At 38.1% G+C, this 20531-nt stretch overlaps 1 protein-coding gene across 1 annotated transcript in view; it reads left to right on the top strand.

Annotated features, from left to right (window-relative positions):
• LOC101408850 (antigen WC1.1-like) overlaps positions 1-19042 on the top strand; it is a 54093-nt gene extending 35051 nt beyond the window's left edge. Inside the window, exons 8-16 of the mRNA XM_087442806.1 lie at positions 14223-14264; positions 14357-14679; positions 14783-14825; positions 14901-14933; positions 15330-15467; positions 15870-15965; positions 16189-16275; positions 17353-17499; positions 18786-19042. Coding sequence (XP_087298932.1) covers positions 14223-14264; positions 14357-14679; positions 14783-14825; positions 14901-14933; positions 15330-15467; positions 15870-15965; positions 16189-16275; positions 17353-17499; positions 18786-18904 — 1028 coding nt within the window. The 3' untranslated portion in view covers positions 18905-19042. The remainder of the gene's footprint in view (positions 1-14222; positions 14265-14356; positions 14680-14782; positions 14826-14900; positions 14934-15329; positions 15468-15869; positions 15966-16188; positions 16276-17352; positions 17500-18785) is intronic.
• Positions 19043-20531: the final 1489 nt, after the last annotated feature.

Genomic DNA, 20531 nt, shown 5'->3' on the forward strand with positions numbered 1-20531 from the left:
GCATGTAAGATAATATGGTAGTTGTTTTTTTCTGTCTGGCTTATTTTCCTTAGCACAATGCCCTAAAGTTCCATCCAAGTTGTTGAAAATGGCAAGATTTCCTTCTTTTTTATGGCTGATTAATATTCCATTATATATATATATAAATAAAACATATGCAATATGTATATAACACATTTTTTCTTTATCCATTCACCCATTGATTAACACTTAGATTCCTTCCATGTCTTGACTATTGTCACTAACGCTGCAATAAAAATGGAGTCTGCATATCTTTTCAAATTAGTGTTTTCATTTCCTTCAGATAAATACCCAGAAGTTAAATTGCTGGATCATATGATAGTTCTATTTTTAGTATTTGAGGAACTTCCATACTGTTTTCCGTGGTAGATTTTTCCGTACTACAGCTTTTTACTTTCCCACCAATAGTGCACAAGGGTTCCCTTTTCTCCACATCCTCGCCAACTGTTATTATTTCATGTTTTTTTGATAATAGCCATTCTAACAGATGTGAGGTGATATCTCATTGTGGTTTTGATTTGCATTTCCCTGATGATTAGTGATGTTAAGCACCTTTTTATGTACCTGTTGGCCAACCGTATGTCTTCTTTGGAATGATGTCTATTCAGATCCTCTGCCCATTTTTTAATCAGATTGTTTGTTTTTTTGCTATTAAGTTGTGTGAGCTCTTGATATATTTTACAATATTAACCCCTTATCAGAAATATGATTTGCAAATATTTTCTCCCATTATGTAGGTTGCCTTTTCATTTGGTTGATGGGTTTTTGGGGGGTTTTTTTTGTTGTTTTTTTGTTTTTTTTTTTTTTGCTGTGCAGAAGCTTTTTAGTTTGATATAGTCCCACTTGCCTATCTTTTGCATTTGTTGACTTTGCTTTGGTGTCAAATCCAAAAAATCTTTTTTCCTATGTTTTCTTCTAGGAGTTTTATGGTTTCAGATCATAATTCCAAGTCTTTAATCCATTTTGAGTTAATTTTTGTGTGTGGTGTAAGATAGTGGTCCAGTTTCACTCTTTTGTATGTAGCTGTCCAGTTTTCCCAACATCATTTATTGAAGAGACTGTCCTTTCCCCATTATATATTCTTGGTTCCCTTGTGGTAACTCAATTGACCATATATGCATGGATTTACTTCTAGGCTCTCTATTCTGTTTCATTGATCTATGTGTCCATGTGTATGCCAATACCGTACTGTTGTGATTACTATAGTTTTGTAATATCATTTGAAATCAGAAAATATGATGCCTCTAGGTTTGTTTTTCTTTCTCAAGATTGCTTTGGCTATTTGGAGTCTTTGTGGTTCCATACAAATTCTAGGATTGTTTGTTCTATATCTGTGAAAAATGCCATTGGAATTTTGATAAACATTGCAGTGAACCTGTAGATTGCTTTGCGTAGTGTGGGCATTTTAACAATATTAATTCTTCCAATCCGTGATCACAGAATATCTTTCCAATAATTTGTGTCTTCTTCAATTTCTTTTATCAATGTCTTATAGTTTTCAGTGTACAGATATTTGTTCTCCTTGGTTAAATTTATTTCTAGGTATTTTATTCCTTTCAATGCAATTATAAGTGGGATTATTTTCTTAATTTCTCTTTCTGGCAGCTCATTGTCAGTGTATAGAAATGTAACATTTTTGCATATAGATTTTGTATCCTGCAACTTTACTGAGTTCATTTATTAGTTCTAACAGCTTTTTGGTAGAATCTTGACGGTTTTCTTTATATAATATCATATCTTCTGCAAATAGTGACAGTTTTATTTCTTCCTTTCATATTTGGATATCTTTTATTTCTTTCTCTTGTCTAATATCTCTGGCTAAGACTACCAAAACTATGTTCAATAAGAGCAACAAGAGTGGGTATCCTTGTCTTGTTCCTGATCTTAGAGGAAAAGCTTTCAGCTTTTCACAGTTCAGTACGATGTTAATTACGGCCTTGTCGTATATGGCCTTTATTATGTTGAGGTATGATCACTTTTTACTAAGTTTGTAGTGAGTTTTTATCGTAAATAGACGTTGAATTTTGTCAAATGCTTTTTCTGCATCTATTGAGATGATCATATGATTTTATTTTTATTGAGGTCATATTGCCTTATAACATTGTATAAAATCCAGATGTCCATTATTGTTTTTCAGTTTCTGCATAGACTGCATCGTGTTCACTGCCAGTAGTCTACTCTTTATCCATCACCATATGTATGTGTCACTTTACTCTTTTGCCTTCCCCCTCACCCCCTTCTTCTCTGGTAACCACTAATCTGTTCTCTTTATCTGTATGTTTATCTTCCATATATGAGTGAAATCATATAGTGTTTGTCTTTCCCTGTCTGATTTATTTCACTTAGCATAATACCCTCAAGGTCCACCCATGTTGTAGCAAATGGCACAATTTTGTCTTTTTTTATGGCTGAGTAGTATTCCTTGTATATGTATACCACATCTTTTTTATCCATTCATCTGTTGATGGGTTGCTTGGGTTGCTTCCATGTCTTGGCTGCTGTGAATAATGCTGTGATAATATTGTGATGAACATAGGGATGCATAAATCTCTTTGAATTGTTGATTTCAAGTTCTTTGGATAAATACTCAGTAGTGGAATAGCTGGATCATATGGCATTTCTATTTTTAATTTTTTGAGAAATTGCCACACTGTTTTCCATAGTGGCTGCACCAGTTTGCATTCCCACCTGCACTGTATGAGGGTTCCCTTTTCCTCACATCCTCTTCAACATTTTTTATTTCTTGTCTTGTTAGTTATAGCCATTCTTACGGGTGTAAGGTGATATCTCATTATAGTTTTGATTTGCATTTTTGCAATAATTAGTGATGTTGAGCATCTTTTTTTTTTTTTAATTTTTTGTTTATTGCAGTAACATTGGTTTATAACATTGTAAAAATTTCAGGTGTACATCATTGTACTTCTATTTCTGCATAGATTACATCCACTTTGTCACAAATGGCTGGATTTCATCGTTTCTTATGGCTGAGTAGTATTCCATTGTGTATATATACCACATCTTCTTTATCCATTCATCCCTTGATGGGCACTTAGGTTTCATGTGCTTGTTGGCCATCTGAATGTCTTCTTTGGGAAGATGTCTGTTCATAGCCTCTGCCCGTTTTTTTATCTTGTCATTTTCTGTTTTGTTGTTGAGTTGTATGAGTTCCTTATATATTTTTGGAAATTACCCCCTTGTCAGATATACGATTTGCAAATATTTTCTCCCAGTTGGTGGGTTGTCTTTTTGTTTTGTTCATGGTTTCCTTTGCCTTGCAGAAGCTCTTTAGTCTGACATAGTTCTGTTTCTTTATTTTTTCTTTTGTTTCCCTTGCCTGAGTAGACATGGTATTCGAAAAGGTCCTGCCAAGACAGATGTCAAAGAGTGTACTGCCTATACTTTCATCTAGAAGTGTTATGGTTTCAGGTCTTACATTCAAGTCTTTAATCGATTTTGAGTTAATTTTTGTGTATGATGTAAGATAATGATCTACTTTCATTCTTTTGCATGTGGCTGTCCAGTTTTCCCAACACCATTTATTAGAGACTTTCCTTTCTCCTTTGTATATTCTTGGCTCTTGTTGAAGATTAGGTGTCCATAGATGTGTGGTTTTCTTTCTGGGCTTTCAATTCTTTTCCATTGATCTGTGTCTGTTTTTCTGCCAGTACTATGCTATTTTAATTAGTATAGCTTTATAGTACTGTTGAAATCAGGGATTGTGATACCTCTAGCTTTGTTCTTTTTCTCAGGATTGCTTTAGCTATTTAGGCTCTTTTCTTGTTTGGTATAAATTTTAGGATTCTTTGTTCTATTTCCGTGAAGAATGTCATTGGGATTCTGATTGGGATTGCGTTGAATCTGTAAATTACTTTAGGTAATATGGACATTTTAACCTTGTTTATTCTTCCAATCTGTGAGCATGGTATATCTTTCCATTTCTTTGTGTCTTCTTTGATTTCTCTCAATAATGTCTTATAGGGTCCGGCCTCATGGCTTAGCGGTTAAGTGCGCATGCTCTGCTACTGGCGGCCTGGGTTCGGATCCCAGGCGCGCACCGACGCACTGCTTGTCTGGCCATGCTGAGGCGGCATCCCACATACAGCAACTAAGAAGGATGTGCAACTATGACATACAACTATCTACTGGGGCTTTGGGGAGAAAAAGGTAAAAAAAAAAGGAGGAGGATTGTCAATAGATGTTAGCTCAGGGCAGGTCTTCCTCAGCAAAAAGAGGAGGATTGGCATGGATGTTAGCTCAGGGCTGATCTTCTGCACCAAAAACAAACAAAAATAATGTCATAATTTTCAGTGTGTAGATATTTCACTTCCTTAGTTAAATTTATTCTCAGGTATTTTATTCTCTTGTTGTGATTGTAAATGGGATTGTATTTTTGACTTCTCTTTCTGCTAATTGGTTATTAGTGTATAGAAATGCAACTGATTTTTGCATGTTGATTTTGTACCCTGCAAATTTTCTGTAGCTATTCATTATTTCTGATAATTTTATGGTGGATACTTTAGGGTTTTCTATAAATAGAATTATGTCATCTGCAAACACTGAGAGTTTTACTTTTTCCTTTACAGTTTGGATCTCTTTTATTTCTTTTTCTTGCCTAATTGATCTTGCTAGGACTTCCAATACTATGTTAAATAAGAGTAGTGAGAGTGGACACCCTTGTCTGGTTCCTGTTCTCAAAGGAATGGCTTTCAGTTTTTCACCATTAAGTACAGTGTTAGCTGTGGGTTTGTCATATATGGCCTTTATTATGTTGAGGTACTTTCCTTCTATATCCATTTTATTGAGAGTTTTTATCATCAATGAATGTTGGATCTTGTCATATGCTTTCTCTGCATCTATTGAGATGATCAAATGATTTTTATTCCTCATTTTCTTAATGTGGGGTATCACATTGATTTATTTGTGGATGTTGGACCATCCTTGTATCCTTGGAATAAATCCTGCTTGATCATGGTGTATGATTCTTTTAATGTATTGTTGTATTCGATTTGCTGATATTTTGTTCAGGATTTTTGCGTCTATGTTCATCAACGATATTGGCCTGTAATTTTCATTTTTTGTGTTGTCCTTGTCTGTTTTTGGTATCAGGGTAATTTTTGCCCTGTAAAATGAGTTAGGAAGCATCCCATCCTCTTCAATTTTGGAATAATTTGAAAAGGATAGCAAGTAAATCTTCTTTGAATGTTGGGTAGAATTCTCCAGAGAAGCCATCTGGTACTGGATTTTGCTTTTTGGGAGGTTTTGATTACAGTTTCAATATCTTTGCTTATGATTGGTTTGTTCAGATTCTCTATTTCTTCTTGATTCACTTTTAGGGAGTTGTATGATTCTAAGAATTTATCCATTTCTTCTAGGTTATCAAGTTTGTTGGTATATATCTTTTCACAGTATTCTCTTATAATCCTTTGTATTTCTGTAGTGTCCATCGTAATTTCTCCTCTTTCATTTCTGATTTTATTTATTTGAGTCTTCTTTCTTTTTTTCTTAGTGAGTTTGGCTAAGGGTCTGTCCATTTTGTTTATCCTTTCAAAGAACAAGCTCTTAGTTTCATTGATCCTTTCTATTGTTTTCTTAGTGTCTATTTCATTCACATCTGCTATGATTTTTATTATTTTCTTCCTCCTACTGACCTTGGGCTTTTTTGTTCTTCTTTTTCTAGTTCTTTTAGGTATAGTATTAGATTGTTTGATATTTTTCTTATTTGTTGAAGTAAGCCTGTATTGCTATAAATTTCCCTCTCAGTACCACTTTTGCTGCATCCCATAGGTTTGAGTATATTGTGTTTTCATTTTCATTTGTTTCCAGGTATTTTTTGATTTCTCCTTTGACTTCTTCATTGATCCAATAGTTGTTCAGTAGCATGTTGTTTAGTCTCCACATATTTGTGTCTTTTCCAGCTTTCTTCTTGTAGTTGATTCTTAGTTTCATAGCATTGTGGTCAGATAAGATGCTCGATAAGATTTCAATCTTCCTAAATTTATTGAGGCTTGCCTTGTTTTCCAACATATGGTCTATCTTTGAGAATGTTCCATGTGCACTTGAGAAGAATGTATATTCTGCTGGTTTTGGATGGAATGTTCTGTATATATCTATTAAATCCATCTGGTCTAGTGTTTCATTTAGGGTCACTGTTTCCTTTCTGACTTTCTGTCTGGATGATCTATCCAGTAAGTGGGGTGTTAAGGTCCCCTACTATTATTGTGTTGCTGTCAATTTCTCCCTGTTGATCTGTTAATAGTTGCTTTATGTACTTTGCTGCTCCTGTGTTAGGTGCATATATATTAATAAGTGTTATGTCTTCTTGGTGAAATGTCCCTTGTATCACTATATAAAGCCCATATTTGTCTCTCATTATCTTTTTTATCTTGAAGTCTGTTTTATCTGATATAAGTTTGGCTACTTCCTCTCTTTTGTTTGTCATTTGCTTGCAGTATCATCTCCATCCCTTCACTCTGACCCTGTGTTTGTCTTTAGAGCAGGGCTGTGTTTCCCGGAGGCAGGGTATTGTTGGGTCTTCGTTTTTAATCCATCCAGCCACTCTCTGTCTTTTGAGTGGTGAATTCAATTCATTTACATTTAGAGTGATTATTGATGTATGAGGGCTGAATACTGCAATTTTATCTTTTTTTTTCTGGTTGTTCTATATTTCCATTGTTTCTTTTTTCCTTGTATTTCTGTCTGCCATTTCAGTTTGGGGGTTTTCTGTGATGGTTTTCTCCATTTTCTCTTTATGATTTGTGACTCTGCTCTAATTTTTTGTTTTGTGGTTACCATGAGGTTTGTATAAAAGGTCTCATAGATAAGCTAGTCCTTTTTCTGATAGCCTCTTATCTCCATTAGCCTATGCAGGTTCCATCCCTTTCCTCTCCCTTCTTTCCTTTTGTTATCACAAATTATTCTTTTTTGTCTTGTGAGTTGGTGAACAAATTGAAGTCTTTCAGTTATTTTTATGCTTTCTTTCCCTTTATCCTTTATGTAATAATTAGGTGTTTGCTAACCTACTCTGATATAGAACTGCAATTTCCTGAACTTTCCTGTCTATTTATCTCCTTGCTCAAAGCTTTGTAAACCTTTGCCTTTTTGTTTCAGGTAGGAGGGCTCCTTTCATCATTTCTTGTAAGGCAGGTCTAGTGGAAGTGAACTCCCTCAGCTATACTTTGTCTGGGAAAGCTCTTTTTTCTCTGTCATATCTGAAGGATAATTTCGCTGAACAGAGTATTCTTGGCTGGTAGTTTTTGTCTTTCAGTATTTTCAATATGTCATTCCATTCTGTCCTAGACTGTAAGGTTTCTGCCGAGAAATCCACTGAAAGTCTGATTGGGACTCCTTTGTAGGTTATTTTCTTCTCTCTGCTTGCCCTTAGTATTTTTTTTTTTTTTTTTTTTTTTTTTTTTTTTTTTTTTTTTGGTCATTCAGTTTTGACAGTTTTATACCTTGGAGAAGGTATTTTTGCATTGATGTAATCAGGAATTCCTTTAGCTTCATGTACTTGCAAGTCTGGTTCCTTCTCTAGGGGAAGTTCTCAGCTGTTATTTCTTTGAATAAGCTCACTGCCTCTTTCTCCCTTTCTTCTCCCTCTGGGATATCTATAATCCTTTTGTTAGTTCTCCTAATTAGTCAACTATTTCTTGAAGAATTCTTCATTTTTTTTTTAAAACTTAGTTCTCTCTCCTCTTCCACCTGAATCATTTCTATGTTTTTATCTTCAAGCTTACTAATTCCCTTCTCCATAAGCTCCACTCTCTTTTTAATGATTTCTACATTATTTTTCATCTCATTAATTGTATTCTTCATATCCAGAATTTCTGTTTGGTTTTTTTTAAAGCTTCAATCTCTTTGGTGACATGTTCCTTCTGTTCATTCATTTTATTCCTGAGCTCACTGAACTGTCTTTCTGACTTTTCTTGTAACTCCTTGAGTTTCTTTATGACAGCTATTTTGAATTCTCTGTCATTTATATTTTAATCTTCTGTGACTTCAGGTTTGGTTTCTGGAGATTTGTCATTTTCCTTCTGTTCTGCTGTGTTACTGTAGTTCTTCATGGTGTTTGAGGAATTGATCCTCTGCCAGTGCATTTGTGGTAGTAATCACCCTTTCTTATTAGGGTATGACTATGGTTACTTTGCTTCTGGTCACCTGCATCTCGTGTTCCCCCACTGGGTCTTCATAGGTTCAGATGCTGTTGTCCTGTGCACCACCTGCACTGCTGTTCCCAAGTTGTATGGGGATGCTGGTTGCACCACTGCCTGGGTTGCTGGATTCACAGTTGTCGCTGTCACTCGTGGGGCCCAGGACCTGGGGACTTGTATGAAGCCCCTGTTGCTGGTGAAGTTGGTGTCAGTGGTGCCACCACTGGGAGCTGGGTGATCCTGCCCCATCTGCTCACAGTTGTGTGAGTTGAGCTGCTGCCACTTCCATCAATCATTACAAGGCTGGGCCACTGCCAGGCATGCTGCTGCTGGCCACCATCACCACCACTCCTCAGGTGTTCACATGCATGGGGTTGGGCCACCATTACCTTTGCTCACATTCTCCTGGCTGCTGCATGAGGATCTAGACTCTGTATTGCTGCCACCGGGGGAAGGGGGCTGCTGTCATAGGTCCATTGATTTCCAGGGGTCCAGTCCACCCACCTTCAGATGTATAACTGCCTGGATCTCTTAGGCATCCTGTTGTGCTGTGTAGGGAATCCTCTGTTGGTCTATGGATGTCTGTTTCGTTGTAATTCATGAGGGAGACAAAGGGAACAATTCACTCCATCATGATGGTGATGTCACTCCCAAAATGATCATATGATTTTTATCCTTCATTTTGTTAATATAATGTATCATGTTGATTGATTTGCAGATGTTACATCCTTGCATCCCTGGAATAAATCTCTCTTCATCATAGTGTATGATCCTTTTAATGTATTGTTGAGTTTGCTTTGCTAGTATTTTGTTTAGGATTTCTGCATATTCTATATTCATTATGTATATTGGACTGCAATTTTCTTTTCTTTAAGTGTCCTTGTCTAGGTAATGCTGGCCTCATAAAATGAGTTTGCAAATGTTTCTTCCTCTTCTATTTCTTGGAAGAGTTGGAGAAGGATTGGTATTAATTCTTCTTTGAATGTTTGGCAGAATTCACTAGTTAAGCCATCATGTCTGGACTTTTGTTTGTTAAAATGTCTTTGATTACTGTTTCAATCTCCTCACTAGTAACCTGTTCAGAATTTCTATTTCTTCATGATTCAATCTTGATAGTTCATACATTTCTAGGAATTTATCCATGTCTTGTAGGTTGTCCAATTTTTTAGCAGATAGTTGTTCATAGCAGTCTCTTATGATCCTTTGCATTTCTGTAGTATCAGTTGTAATATCTCCTCTTTCTCTTCTGATTTTATTTATCTGAGTTTTCTCTCTTTTTTCTCAGTTATTTTAACTAAAGTTTTGCCAATTTTATCTTTTAAAAAAAAACAGCTCTTAGTTTCATTAATCTTTTCTATTGTCTTTTTAGTCTCTATTTCATTTATGAGACCAACATATGATCTATCCTGGAGAATGTTCCATGTGCACTTGAGAAGAATGTGTATTCTTTTGCTTTTGGATGTAATGTTTTGTGTGTGTCTGCTAAGGCCATCTGATCTAATGTGTGATTGAAGGCCAATGTTTCCTTATTGAGTTTCTGGCTGAATTATCTATCCATTGATATAAGTGGAGTATTAAAGTCCCCTACTATTATTATATTGCCGTTTCTTTCATCTTATAGGTCTATTAGTATTTGATTTATATGTAGGTGCTCCTATGCTAGGTGCATAAATATTTGTAAATATTATATCCTTCTGTGGGATTGACCCTTTTGTCATTATATAATGACCTTCTTTTCTCTTACTACAGTCTTCGTCTTAAAGTCTATTTTGTCGGAAATAAATATAGCTACCAAGCTTTCTTTTGGTTTCCATTTACATGAAATATATTTTTCCATCACTTTTGATAAACTTTCTAAGGAATTGCTAATGCAATGTTAGACTATATTTATTAATTTATGTTTCCTTTGTCCAAAGGGTGAGAAGTAAGACTTCAGTTATACAAGTAACTTACTATGTGCTAGCCATTATGTTGAATTTTTTCACATCTAATGAAATTCAATATGTGCAACAAAGTATTAATAGGTATTACGGTGATCATTTAATTCAGATGAGGAAACTGAGGTTAGGAGTATTTAAACTATAGACTCAACAGTGCAGGGAATCCAATCCTGATTGCTCCATCTCTTAGGCTTATGGTCTTTTTACTCTGACATGCATTTACATCACTTAGACTACTTCTCAAGTCTGTCTATTGGCAGATAGTAATTGAGTGCCTGTAGGTACAAACTTAACTTCCAGGTGTGAGGACAGAGAAGGGGAGGAAATATAGCTATTGTGTAAAGGAAAATTCCTCTTTTTTCTGTCTATTCACCACTCTACTCTACTATCAATACCTCTATTGTGGTCATCGAATTTGGGGGATTTTCCCACCAGAAATTCTCTGATACTGGCTGAGTATCGTACAATTTAACTCAATTATGACACTAGCTACCTGGAGATAACATCAGATCCCACAGGTTAAGGGCTCAGTCCACAAGACTGCTCCTACTTTAGACACCAATCACAAGTCCATGTTGTCACCTGAGCTTCTGATGACCAGCTATAAACTAGAGATTCCCACAACCCCCTCTGTGGGTTTGATAATTTGCTAAGATGGCTCACAAAACTCAGGGAAATATTTTACTTACTAGATCCCTGGTTTATTATAAAAAGATACAACTCATGAACAACCACACAGAAGAGATACGTAGGACAACGTATGGGGAAAGGTGCATGGAGCTTAAATGCCCTCTCAAGGTGTGCCACTCTCCCAGCACATTCCTGTGTTCACTAACTCAGAAGCTCTCCAAATTCCATCATTTAATATTTATGTGGAATCTTCATTTGGAGGCATGACTGATAAAATTATTGGCCATCAGTGGTTGATTCAACCTCCAGTCTCTTTCCCCTCCTTATAGGTCAAGGGTTGCGGCTGAAAGTTCCAAACCTATAATACATGGCTGGTTCCCGTCCAACCAGCCCCCATCCTGAGGTTATCTATCTATCTAAGGGCTTTCCAGAAACCACTTTGTTACATAAACTCAGGCATGATTGAAAGAGACTTCTTATGAATAACTAAAAAACACTTCTTGCACGTTTATTTCTCTGCTTCAGAGCTATTTCCGGATCCAGGAACAAAAAAATAATATTATAACAAAAGATGCCCCTAAAGCTCTTATCACTTAGGAAATTAGGGTTTTAGGAACTATGTGCCAGGAACCATGGATGAAGACCAAATATATATTTCTTATTATATATCACACACTATCTTCATGGAGTTACAATCCTATGCTAGAAACACTCACTAGGCAGAAATTTCTAGTGTTGTGAAGGATTAGAAAGTGCTGTGGAATTGTGTACTTGGGCAAAAGAATAAATCTATTTAGATTGAGACCTGAAGGATGAGTCAATAACATCAATAAAGTCAATAAAGGAAAGAAAGTGGAGAGATCTCTTTGGTCAGTGTAAACACTGAGGTGGGAGGAAACATGGTGTCTTTGAGGTACTGAGAAAATTCCATCATGGCCAGAGCAGAAAGAGGGTAAGGGAGAGCAATGCAAGTTTACCCTGGAACGGTGAGCAGAGCCAAGACCTCTCTTGTGCAGGACCCAAGAAAACAATCCTGTTAAAGAGGAATTTGTTTATCTTCTCAGTTGCCACATCTTGGAGAACTGTTGAGTGGTCAGTCACCTGGGCTCCCCATATCTTTCTACTTGAATTTATCTCTTCTAACAGACTTTCAGAATCCCAGTCTTCTTGGCTAATCCTTCATCTTCTGGGCGTTTCTCATTCACTACTGTGTACTAATCTGTCCCCATCATCTCACTTTCCCAAAATCTTCTGCAGAACCTGCTGGAATTTGGAACCCTTCATCTTCAAATTTCCTCTATACCCTATATATTTCCTTCACTTTCCTGTTCTGATCAAAACCTGACTTTTCTCTGAAAACATTGATTTCCCTACGAATTAGTGGCTGTGTGTTTCTCTTTCAACACACTTTTCTCTGGGCTGAGACTTGGAATAGGTATACTCCTTGGTCTCAGTTGTCATTTTCAACAATTCCTTTTGTGTGTTTCTTCTCAACATCCAGCTACTTTGAAATTCATGCCTTGAGGTGATATCACCCACTACTTATGTTTGTGGTTGTCATATCCAACATTCTGGTCACTCCCCCTTGTCCACTGAAGACTGCAGCACCAGGCTCGCCAGGTTCTTCATCTCTGTCTGAATCCTGGAACCATTAGTAGCTACTTCAGCCTCCTTAAACACAACTGAGACTACATTCTGGCCTCTCAATTCATTGAGTTCCTCATTTCCAAGCACCTTTCCTTCCATCCCTCCTCTGCCTATGCATACACTAATGACCATCAATAACTGAACATCTTGAAATCTTGATTTCTTTACCCCATTCTCTGACCACTGCTTCTTAACCTTATGGATTATATCCTGCAATGCTACTTTACAAATAATTTTTTATCATTATGAAGATACCCCACCTTTCCCCTGTCAATTTTAGTTAGTTTTTCACTTTCCTCATATCTGCATATTTTTTTCTTAGCCAGATTATATAACATGATCTAACATCATAATCATTCTCCCTTAACTATATTCAACTTTGTTGCCTCTTCTTTGTCAGTCTTACCTGGATATTCCACATATTGAAATAAATAAATAAATGTTTGTGGGGGGACACCTTCCTCAACATTTCTGTCCTCTCTCTCTCAATCTCTCTCTCTCTGTCTCTCACACACACACACACACACACACCCCATTCAGGTTTACCATGGACAATATGCTGGGAGTTGCTTGAAATCCACAGCTGGGGAGAATGTAGCGATAGATATTTCCAAGGCAGAGGCTCACTCTTTTCTGTGCCTCTTTCCTCATCTCGTTGTCTTTTCCCTGTTGAAGGCCAATGAGTGTTTAAATCATTAGACATTATATGGTAATATCTTTTCTACAAGAAAACACTATTAATTGAGAGGTAGTGAAGTCTCTGACCCTGAAAGTGAGCAGCCACCCCACAGAGGTCCTGCCATCATTTTCTGAGATGTTCTCTGCATAGGATAGGAGATTTGATACGATGGTGTAGAAAGGATATACAAATTCTGATGTTTTATGAAACATACCATGTACACTTATGTTTTCTTGTGTTGTTTTGAATTTATATATATTTCTTTCAGCTTCAATTGTTTTATTTTTTTAGTCTTTTGCTTATCTCTATGTTGCCTCAATATATTTTTCAGCATATTTATTTGAGTCTCATGTAGACATTTATGTCTTACTAGCTAGCTATTTGTCCACCTATCTTTCTCTGAATTCTACTTGTTCTAGTCTGTACATTACCTGTTTTAAGACTTTCCTCTTACTATAGTAATCTTTGTTTGCCCACATGTCATACTCAAAAATAGATGAGTAGTTTAGAATCTGTTTTATAATTTTCCATTAAAAATTATGTAAACATAATATTGAATGTAAATTAATTCTGTTTATTAATAATTATTTTTTAATATGCACCATTTGTTACCACAAACCAGTACCATTAATTTACATTTCTTTTATTATTTTACTGATCAGTAATAATTTAAAGGAATTATATTTCACTGGATTCTATTCATCTATTCATTCATTCAAATATTTATCAAGCTCCTATACCTAGTATTTGTAGAAGGTTCTCCTTACATGCTTGTTGAATGAATGCATACAACATACCAGGCACTGTCTTGGTAGTAGAAACACAGAGGTGAGTAAGAATGCAAGGTCCTTCCTCGCGAGGAACTTTCATTCAGGGGTGTGTGTGTGTGAGTGTGTGTGTGTGTGTGCATGTCTCTATTTGTGTTTATTGTGGAATGTGGAGAGTGATAAACAAGTAAACAGATAAAATAATTTCAACTGGCGATAAGGACAATGATCCAGTGAATGTCACAGCAACATAGCCCATTAGATTAATTATGAAACCTGTTATTTTCACCTTTCATTGAACTGAGCCAAGGACCTTAGATAATCTTGTTTGTGGACCAGACCACCCCCAGCTGTCCCTGATCCAGTGTTTCCCCACTGTCTGCTTCTGCAGGAATGAGACCCAAGAGCTGTCCAACTGTTGCCCCCTGCACAGGTACATCAGCCCCTCCTACCTCCCCTGTTGGCTCCCAAGGGCTCCTTCCTTCCCACCAGGGGCAGTAACAGAAGGTGCTGCTGTTTTTTCAGACAAAGAGAAGCTCCGACTGAGAGGAGGAGACACCAAGTGCTCAGGGAGAGTGGAGGTTTGGCACGAGGGCTCCTGGGGCACCGTGTGTGATGACTCCTGGAGCCTGGCAGAGGCCGAGGTGGTGTGTCAGCAGCTGGGCTGTGGCTCTGCCCTGGACGCCCTGCCGAAGGCAGCGTTTGGCCCAGGAAATGGGAGCATCTGGCTGGATGAGGTGCAGTGCAGGGGCAGGGAGTCCTCCCTGTGGGCCTGTGCTGCGAAGCCCTGGGGGCAGAGCAACTGCAAGCATGAGGAGGATGCTGGAGTGAGGTGCTCTGGTGAGTGGAGGACCAGGGCCCTGGGCTGGAATCAAAGGATATATGAGGTTGAATCCAGAAGCACCTCCTGAACTAACCTGCTGTTCTCTGCTCTGGCTCCAGGAGATGGTATTGCCTAATCTCCTGGGATCTGGGAGAAAACAATATGCCAGCGGTTGGTAGGTGTAACCCTATGGCTTTGCCAGGCCAACTCAGTACAGTGAGCCTATTCTCCTTCTCTTCTCTGCAGGTAAGAGGACAGCAGTTCTCCCAACCCGTGGAAGTAAGTGATTCTTCTGCTCCGAGCCATGTGATAGAGGAGACATCCATATTTTCAGGCACATGCACTATGGACTCTACATATTTCTGGCAAAATTAACCATATTAGTATAGGAAAGGCCTAATGATCAGGTGTTTATAGTCCTATTGAGTTGTGACAGCTGTGATGCTCCAAAGCTTTACCCGCTTTCATTTTATAAAAATCTCTTAGAACCAGATTTGGAAGACAGATGACACAGCTCAGGGCTGGTTGAATCATATCTTAGGCTACAGGCAGATCCACTGTATCTGAATGGTGACTTCACGGTCTTGAGGACTCAGGAGATCACCCCAAGGTAAGGGGGAGTTCTCCTGGGCTTATGACCCTCTCTAAAACCTCATGGCCCTCTTCTCTCCTCAGGCAGCAATTCAGGCTCAGCTCCTATACCTGGCTTCTTCTCCCTACCTGTGATCCTCTGTATCATACTGGGGGCCCTTCTCTTCCTGGTCCTTACTGTCCTGGGGATTCAGCTGCATAGATGGAGAGCAGAGCATCAAGGTGGGCCTTAGGGATGCTAAATGATCTGGAAAGTAGTGGGAAGGTTATTTTCAGTCATAACATCAAGAAAATTAAACAAGTATTGGTCTCCATCTTCATTATCTGGCAAAACTCCACCTTCTCTACAATAGACTTCAAGATTTGAAAGAACTGAATCCTTGGTCCTGGGTTGAATGTAAAATCTCTCAAAAATTATGACTCCCTTGTGAACAGTGGAAATTGAGTGTAGGATCAAGATCAGGGTCAGCAAATTTAGTTCTGTCCCAAAAGGGCCCAAGGCTAAGAAAGGGGCCCTAGCAGCCCAGAGAGGTTTCTCCAAGGATGAGCATTGGAAAGCACTGAAAGCTTTGGTAAAAGGAATATCTCCAGGGGCAGGCTCTAAATTCATGCCACATTCCCCAGCCTTATCTGCTTTTGAAGATGCTGTCAATGAGCCCTTGTACCAGGAGATCGATTATCTCATAGAACCAGAGAAGGAGGACCTGTTGGACAGTTCAGGTATGTTCCATGCCCTCCCCTTTATTCATGAGCTGGCTGTGGGTTTTCTTCAGGAAGCACAGACCCAACAACTAACCCAACCTCAAAGAGTCAGCCTCCTCCTAAGTCAAGAGCTCCAAACCCTTTCTCTGCAAGTCTGAATCCTCAAGATTTCTTCTAAACCATGACATTGGACCTCCAACTATGGGAAAAGATTTTCTGTTTGTGATGTTTTTCTCTCTAGCAGGTAACCTGTCTGATGACTCAGTGACTAAGCTGCCGTATTACTCAGGGGACAACGAGGAGAATGGAGGCCCTGAAGGTGCCCCAGGTAGTAGAGACAGGTCTTCCCTTAGGTGATGGGGATGAGGAGGAGGAATGTCATCTGAGGAGAACCCCTCCTGTGATTAGGATGAGAAGGATCTCTTCTCTCCAGTTGACAACAATTTTTTCCTCTCTTTGCCCACTCTGTGGCCTCAGAAAGGCAAAGATCAGACTCAGTTTTCTGTATCCACCACTACTTCTACTCACTTACAGACATGCATCTAATGTATTATTACAGGTTCAAAGGCCATGTTTTTTAAATAACATCTGAAACATAATCTCAAAAATTCCATGGTGAGAGAGAACACTAGGAAGTATGGTTGGACCCTGAGATAGTATGATATTTGGATCATTTAAAAGATTATGTTTATATTGAGACCAAAAAAAATGATTTTGATGATAAGCCCTGGAATACATGGAGTGCTTGGTGCCTGTACTTATCAACTACCAGAAACTCTTATTTACAAGGGACCTAAGAGAAGAGATGTCCCTCCTGGATCTTCTCCAGATAGTAAAGATGGATAGCTCTTGGAATGAGGCATGTCCAGAAGGGTTCCTAGAGGTTGGATTCTGAGGTCAATCGAGCACTAGATGGGATTCAAATGCAGGTCTCCTGTGATTGGGACTGGTGGGATCTCCTGTCCGTGAGTGACAGATATCCAGGCTTCCCTCTCCCTACCTGCTCTGTGTCTCCCACAGCTTCAGAGGACACGTGAACAGCCTGGGTTCTCTTGATCCAGATTCAGCTTTCGTCCGTCACTGATATGTGCATATTATATGTTACAACTTTGTACCATACGCTTGAAAGTAGTACCTGAAACTTATAGCACAATAGCTTTTGTTGATGCTTTATGGTATGAGGGGTCATGTTAGAAAAATATTATTGACCTTGGTATATTAGAATACTTAGAAGATCTGAATGAAATCCCAGAATATTGAGATCATAGATATGCTTTTGAGACAAACCTGGAATATTGTGTCTATATTTATCAGCTATTAGAATCTTTGCATTATAAGGGACTTAGGACGTGACCTAGTCCAGCCCATATTTTGCTGTTCCACCTAAGTCCTTGTCTGCTTTCAGAGCCTCCAGGACAGCATGTCAATGCCACAGGAAATGGTTATGATGATGTTGAAGAGTTGCCTGTTCCTGAAATTCCTTCTTTCCCTGGGATGAATGAGAATTATTTTTTCCCAGAGGAGGGAAGTAGTGCCAGGTATTCCCAAAAAGGTGAGTAGACAGCTCTGTCTCCAGTAGCCTTATTTCCTTGTCATGGAGAAGATGATTTTGGACCATCAATAGTCAGTTTTTCTTTACTATCAGCATTTAGTAAATCTACTATCAGCCTCGTATACCTAGATAAGATCAGTTCTTCCCTATCCCTGGTATATTGTAGCTATTTCATCTCTTCTGAGAGGAGAAACATATAATGTTCTCTGTGTCCATGTCCACTATCAATTGGATGTAGACAAGTCTATATGTGTTGCAGAGGCTTTTTTCTCATTTTTCATACCCCAAATTGAAATATATTTTCCAATAGTAAATTTGGGTGCTCTCTCACATTGCGAGAACTAATCTGGAAAATTTTTTAATAGCAATGTAAATTAAATTTGTGAGCTATAAAAATTTGTCTTGGGGCTGGCCCAGTGGTGTAGCAGTTAAGTTTGTGCACTCCACTTCAGTGGCCCGGGTTTTGCGAGTTCAGATCCCAGTTGCGGACCAACGCACTGCTTGTCAAGCCACGCTGTGGCAGCATCCCATGTAAAGTAGAGGAAGATGGGCACAGATATTAGCCCAGGGCCAATCTTCCTTAGCAAAAAGAGGAAGATTGGCAATGAATGTTAGCTCAAGGCTGATCTTCCTCACACACACACACAAAAATTGTCTTGAGCAGTTCATGTAACCAAATGTTTAAAGTTGACATTGCCCATTATTTATGCAGTACGTACAATGGCCTTAATTAGAGCGTCATAAAATCTCAGCAATAGAAGGAAACTGGGAGACAATTTTCTCTCATTGTTTCATTTGACAAATGAAGACCTTCATTCCTTAGGACTAGGTTTTCTGCTTATATGTGAACATGTGGTCCCTGGAGAGCAGGAGATTGTGGGATCTGGTTGGGCTGCTCCCTTTTGGGATCTGACAGAGGACCCAAATTGTTCTCACGTATACTGCTAGGTCAGGCTTGATCTGTTATTGAGGTGCCAAGAAAGGTCATGTGAGGTGCTCTAGAGAGGTCATCTCCTGCATCCATTCCTTAAGAAATCAGACCAGACTAGTGTGGAAGAGAACATTCATGTCTCTTTTCCATTCCTTGCCGTTATTGATCTGTCTTTTTTCCAACTGCCAAGATCAAGACAAGACTTTGCACAGAGTAGCTGAGTCAGTACAAAGTAGCTCTGTCTAGCCTTTCAGACAAGTGCTGGGTTCTTACAGACATTTCGTAACCACTTTGTGCTAGTCTCCTTCCTGTCTTTTTGTCAGCACTGAAACCAGGATTTTCCTTACTATTTCAGGCATCTCTCTGCTGTCTCTTAGACAAGCTGTCAAGTCTAGCATGGAAGAGAAAGGACCTTCATTGGTCCTGAGACAAGAAGACCCTGGGTATGATGATGTTGAGCTTAGCACCATGTAGCACCATTTTTGGCGCCAGTAACTCGCTGAAGAATCTCTGTAACATTGTTTCCCAAACAAATGAGAGTCCTGTCTTCTTCATTACTGCAAAGCTTTTACACGTACCTATAATGAAAGGAAATTATTCATAATAAATACTCTGAGCTTCACAGAAGAGTGCTGTTCTCTAAGAATCTAAAAGTACATTCACCCACACTGACTTTGGAAAATTCATTCTTCAAACATATCCCTTTCACCAAGTGAAATCTCAGTTGAAAAATCAGTATCACCTTCCCACAGACTATACTCATGCCTTCCTTTAGGCAACAGAGAGAAATTAATGCTTTTCTTTAAGCATGAAACTCTGAAACCTGGCCCTGAACCAAATATTTACTCTTAGGAAGATAAACTTGGAAACACATAACTGAATATTCCAATATATCCCACCCATCCTCTACTAAAACCTAGAAGTGAGATTCAAAGTAAATGAGATTGGTCAGGAAGAAGGAAAGTGGTTGCAGGTCTTCTAATTTTGCTCAAATTTTTTAATATCGATAGCAAAAATCTACTGTACCTAACAATATCTTTTACTCTAACTGCCTTTTCTCTTTTATAGTTATTCCTCAACATCCTAAATCTTCCCCTTCTCCATCAAATTGCACATTATATTGTTCATAAATCCTATTGTTTTCTGTCCTTTTCCATTAGCTATCTCTCTTCCATTCCCTTCTCTGGCTGTATTTGTGTAGACACCCAAAAGCTCTAACCTTCCCCATGGTGAAAGCTTTTTAAGTGGCTGTATTTACTTTGAACTCTTCCCATCCCAAACCGTATTCACATATTTACTGAAGTTGTATCAAAAGAGAGAAAAAGCAGGGAGGAGGAGGACACACAAGCCAAACAATGTTATTTTCCTTCCTGAAAAATACTACTGGTTCATTATTATCTATAGCAAAATTTACAAAATTCAGTGATTTGCATTTGCATGCCAGAATAATGAATGTTTCCATGTCTGCATCCTAACTGTATAATTGTTTAACCAAGATTTTCTTTACATTTACTATCTTTTTAATTCAAATATTTTCTTCAAAAATAAAATATATATTACTGCAAAGAATATCCATAAAATAATGAAAGTTTTCTAAAATGCACAAACTATGTGTACAGTTATTTTTCAAAATCCCTCCATGCACTACCTTAAATCAAAATTTGGGAAACACTAAGCCACATTAGAAAGCTCAAATCTCTTATCTTAGTCTATGAAGCTCTCCACATTTGGAACTCTACTTTCTTTCTTTAGCCTTGTTAGCTATTTCCTTACAGTTATTTTAGGAACAAGCAATACCGAACTGTTCAGCATTCCCTAAACACATCAGCTTCTTTTGCAACTCTGTGTTTTATACATTTTTCTTCTCTCTGTAACGGCCCTCTTCACTCTCCAGTCCTTACCTTTTTCCCCTTTATCTCTCCCAATTTTAACTGAGGTTTTTGTTTGTTTGTCTGTTTTTTACTCATATCAGTTATCAATTCAATAAGCTAAACTGAGTTAGCGTAATTATCAGATACTTAATGAAGTAGAGTCCTACTGGAGAATATTTATATATTAATTACTTTGTACGGCTTAAGATAACTGATTTTAAAATGAATAA

The sequence above is a fragment of the Ceratotherium simum genome, chromosome 17 (assembly GCF_057802395.1).
Source record: "Ceratotherium simum simum isolate JZ-2026a chromosome 17, ASM5780239v1, whole genome shotgun sequence".
NCBI lineage: Eukaryota > Metazoa > Chordata > Mammalia > Perissodactyla > Rhinocerotidae > Ceratotherium > Ceratotherium simum.